This window comes from Alligator sinensis, unplaced genomic scaffold, assembly GCF_000455745.1.
Source record: "Alligator sinensis unplaced genomic scaffold, ASM45574v1 scaffold340_1, whole genome shotgun sequence".
Classification (NCBI taxonomy): domain Eukaryota; kingdom Metazoa; phylum Chordata; order Crocodylia; family Alligatoridae; genus Alligator; species Alligator sinensis.
In genome coordinates this window covers 243,395-247,147 of record NW_005842004.1, presented here as the reverse complement: position 1 = coordinate 247,147, position 3,753 = coordinate 243,395, and the positions used below count along the sequence as shown (strand labels likewise).

The window sequence follows — 3,753 nt, the reverse complement described above, 5'->3', positions numbered from 1 at the left end:
AAGGATTTTGTGACCTGGTCATAAAAGGCCACCAGGTTGGTCTGACAGGACCTGCCTCTAATGAACCCGTGTTGGTTGCCCCTAAGCATCACCTCCCCTGCTGGTCCCTCGTGGACATGCGCCAGGATAATTCTCTCAAAAAGCTTACCCAAGATTGAGGTAAGACTAACTGGCCTATAGTTTCCTGGGTTCTCCTTTTTTTTGAAAATGAGAACCACATTGGCCCTTTTCCAGTCCTCTGGCACCTGGCCAGAGCACCACGAGTGCTCCTAAAGCCATGCCAGGGGTCCTGCAATGACCTCTGCTAATTCCCTCAGCACTCTGGGGTGGAGGTCGTCAGGACCAGCTGATTTAAATACATCCAGTCCCTCCAGAAGTTCCCTGACTAGGTCCTCACTGACCCTAGGCCTGGGTACGCCTGCCCCGGGGCCTGAGGGGTTCCCGGCAGATGGGCTGATCTGGTCCCTGCTCAGGAAAATGGAGGCAAAGAAATTGTTAAATAGGTTAGCCTTGTCATCTGGTGCAACAACCGGATTTCCTAGCATGTCTTGCAGAGGCCCCACATTACCAGGTACCTTTTTTTTGCCCCCTATGTATTTAAAAAAGGACTTCTTGTTGTCCTTAATCCGGGTGGCTAGTCCCAGTTCCATCTCCACCTTGGCCTTCCTGACCGCCCCCCTCCAACCCCGAGCAACCGAGGTATAGTCAATACAACTTGCTAAATGATTATGCAGCTTACTGATCTATACCAGTCAGGTTTTTATAAAGCCACACTAGTGCCTACACACATTTGGGAGGAAGGGCTTTGATTCACAGCTTCAGATCATGACACAGGAACAGAGATTCTCTGATTTTGTAAGTAAAATCACATAACTGCATTCCATCACCCTAATATTTGAAGGTGCAGTTGCTAGCACAGGTGCTCCCTCCCCAACTCAGAGTCTGTACCAGGGGTGTGGACAAATACTGCAAACCCATGTTTGGGTTCCTTGGGATCAGCACTACTTATTTATTTTATCTAAGGGTACCCTGTTCAGTTAGCAGTAGTAACCAACATCAACAGTCAGATCCAAATTATGAGCCAGATATTGCCATCTTCAGTCAACAGATATAATATCTTATACCCTATTCTTTGCAGCCAGCAGGCTCCCAGAGGAAGAAGACAAGTGAGACCATTAGGATCAGATCCCATAATAATTCAAGAAATGAGAGAGTGAGAATCCCCCTTTCATCCCACTCTCCCCACTCCACACACTAAAGTTTTTAAAGGTAGCTTGTCTAAAGAGGCATAGTGAGGTCATTCAGTTCCCAGGCCATGGGGAGGGCATATGCCACCTGCTGTACAGCAGGTGGGATGGAGTGGAAAAGGAAGGAAAGTCTTACCTTCCTGGGTTCTCGGCACAGGGAAAACAACTGCTGCTGCCTTCCGTGTGCAGACAGCTTGAGCAGCAATGGCAGAGAGGGAGAGAGAATCCAGCACAGGAGTCCCATGGCATGAGCTCCCTGGAAATCACCCCTAGGGGGCTGTTCTCCCCTCCCCAGATATGCTACTGGACACAGGGCTGAGCCTGTTGTGAGAAAAAAAAACAGCAGATAGGGGAGCACCATTTTACTCATCCCCCCCCCCCGCCCTCCCCCAGATGGGCTGCTGGGTGCATGTTCCATACATACTACTTTGCACCAGTAGGAGCACAATATTATATTGACCATGGGTGGGAGTAGTGAGACATGCTAAATCAGCATGTTTCCAAGATGCCCTAAATCCTCCCTTTTCTTGGCTTGCAGGGACTCTATCATCCTGTCTCAAGTATCAGGAATGAAGTACATGTGCATGCAAAGTACATTTGAATGGGCATGTTGCCCAACTATTATAGCTTTTGTTCTACAAGGCAGAGGAATCCAGGTAGCATCTCCCTTCACTTTATAAATATTGCAGGAAAGAAGAGGCCTACCAAACTCTGGGAGGACAAAGGGGTGCTAGAGTAAAACTTCCTTCTAGAACAATGATTCTCAACCAGGGTGCTGCAGCATCCTGAGGGGCCTGGAGATACTTTCAAGGGTACTACAGGGGTGCCAGGCACCGTAATCACTGCTAGGCAGGCAGACAGAATTCACTAGGTAACCCAGAGATCTCAAACAGAAATCCATAGTGTTAAAAGTATTGTGCCTGTCAGTCTTTCCAAGAGACAATTCTCCTATTGTTTTTCCTTAGTCAAAACTGGAGTGAAAACTAGGACCCGGCTTTTTCTGAGGGGTGCCTCAAATCTAAAGGGATTGAGAACCACTGTTCGAGAGGAAACATTAGAAGTTAGCTTCAAAACATACTGCTGTAAAGGACTGGGGACAATGCTCCTGTTGTCTTTAACACCTTTCTTTTTTTATGGCAGGAGAGCTCTTATTTTTTCAGGGATGGGATCTAAATAAGAGGCACCCCTGTTGCAGTTTTCCTTTCTTTTCTATAGCAAGTGACTGGGACATGAAGCATTGCTCCATGCCCCCACACCAATTTGTACAGAGGAAGCTACAGCATTTCAAAGACATCCCCTGTGATCCTTGCCTTGCCTTGCCTGCACGTTGGTCATTTACACCTATGCAGATGATAACAAGATGGTACCGTGCCAGAGTAATAGCATTTTAATGAGATAGAAGTGACACCATTACAGGAACTGACTTGGGACACCTGTTCATATTCAAGATAAAAGCTTCATAATTTTACCCTCTCAGAAGCTGGGCAGAACTTTTAGGAAGTATATTAGAGCATTATGGAAGGATGAGGGAGGAAGAGACTTCCACTAAATCTTTCCTAAATTGGAAGACAAATATTGTATTGAGTTATTCCTCAGTTTAAAAAGAGGTAGCCATATCACCATTTTATGATTTTGTAAGCAAGATATCCATAGAATGTATACAGACTTCACTATTCAGTGTTTCAAAGCTTAATAAGTTACTTGAATATACTATTTTGAGACAGGCTCGAGAGAACAGAAGATTGCACAGAGCTCTCTCAGGGGAAGCTTCCAGGTCAGTATGTAGGAATTAGCAGTCTCTCACTTTCTCATATACATATACTGTAGTGCAGCTGATATTGTTCATGCTACATTCCTAAGAGAAAGAGGAGGAGAAAGGTTACTACAGCACAAATCAAGAAATATTTCCATATGCAGATGGATGAATATTGCCACAAAGGGCTTCAAAATGGTCTCTAGCAACATTGCAACATCAGTATTAGAGGTTTCCTCACCACTGATGTTTTCCTTCTGATTACAGAAGAGTTGCTATTGGTCTTTGCTAGATGAGGAATGCTAAAAAGGTTAGTGAAGACCCATTTGTTTTAGTAATCTAGTATCAAGAAAGAACTTCCCATCACCACTTTCCCATCCATTATTTTCCTTTTCATTGTTGTCTCTTTTCCATCCCACTTTTGCACCTGAATCAATGAGCCCTCATCCAAGGTCACAAGACTCTGCAAGAGACCAAGTACCATATTTTCATGCATATACCCCACCCACGGGTATAAACCGCACCCATGTATAATCCACAGAAAATTGTATTTTTGTAAATAAATCCATGTATACGCCGCACCCGTGTATTCTCCATGGCGGCGTATACACAGGGAGGTGGCGCATCCCGGCCTGCCCCAGCAGCAGTGGCACAGCCCAGGCCCAGCGGGGAGGCTATGCAGCCCAGGCCTCCATGGCCCCAGCCCCCGCAGCAGTGGCAATGCAGCCCGGCCTGCCTGGGCCCAGCCGGGAG

At 46.3% G+C, this 3,753-nt stretch overlaps 1 protein-coding gene across 1 annotated transcript in view; it reads right to left on the bottom strand.

Moving 5' to 3' along the window:
- Window positions 1-3,753, bottom strand: part of LOC102382226 (myelin P2 protein-like) — a 19,719-nt gene that overhangs the window by 14,303 nt on the left and 1,663 nt on the right. Inside the window, exons 3-4 of the mRNA XM_006021757.1 lie at window positions 3,368-3,463; window positions 3,052-3,102 (exon numbers count right to left, since the gene is read on the bottom strand). Coding sequence (XP_006021819.1) covers window positions 3,052-3,102; window positions 3,368-3,463 — 147 coding nt within the window. The remainder of the gene's footprint in view (window positions 1-3,051; window positions 3,103-3,367; window positions 3,464-3,753) is intronic.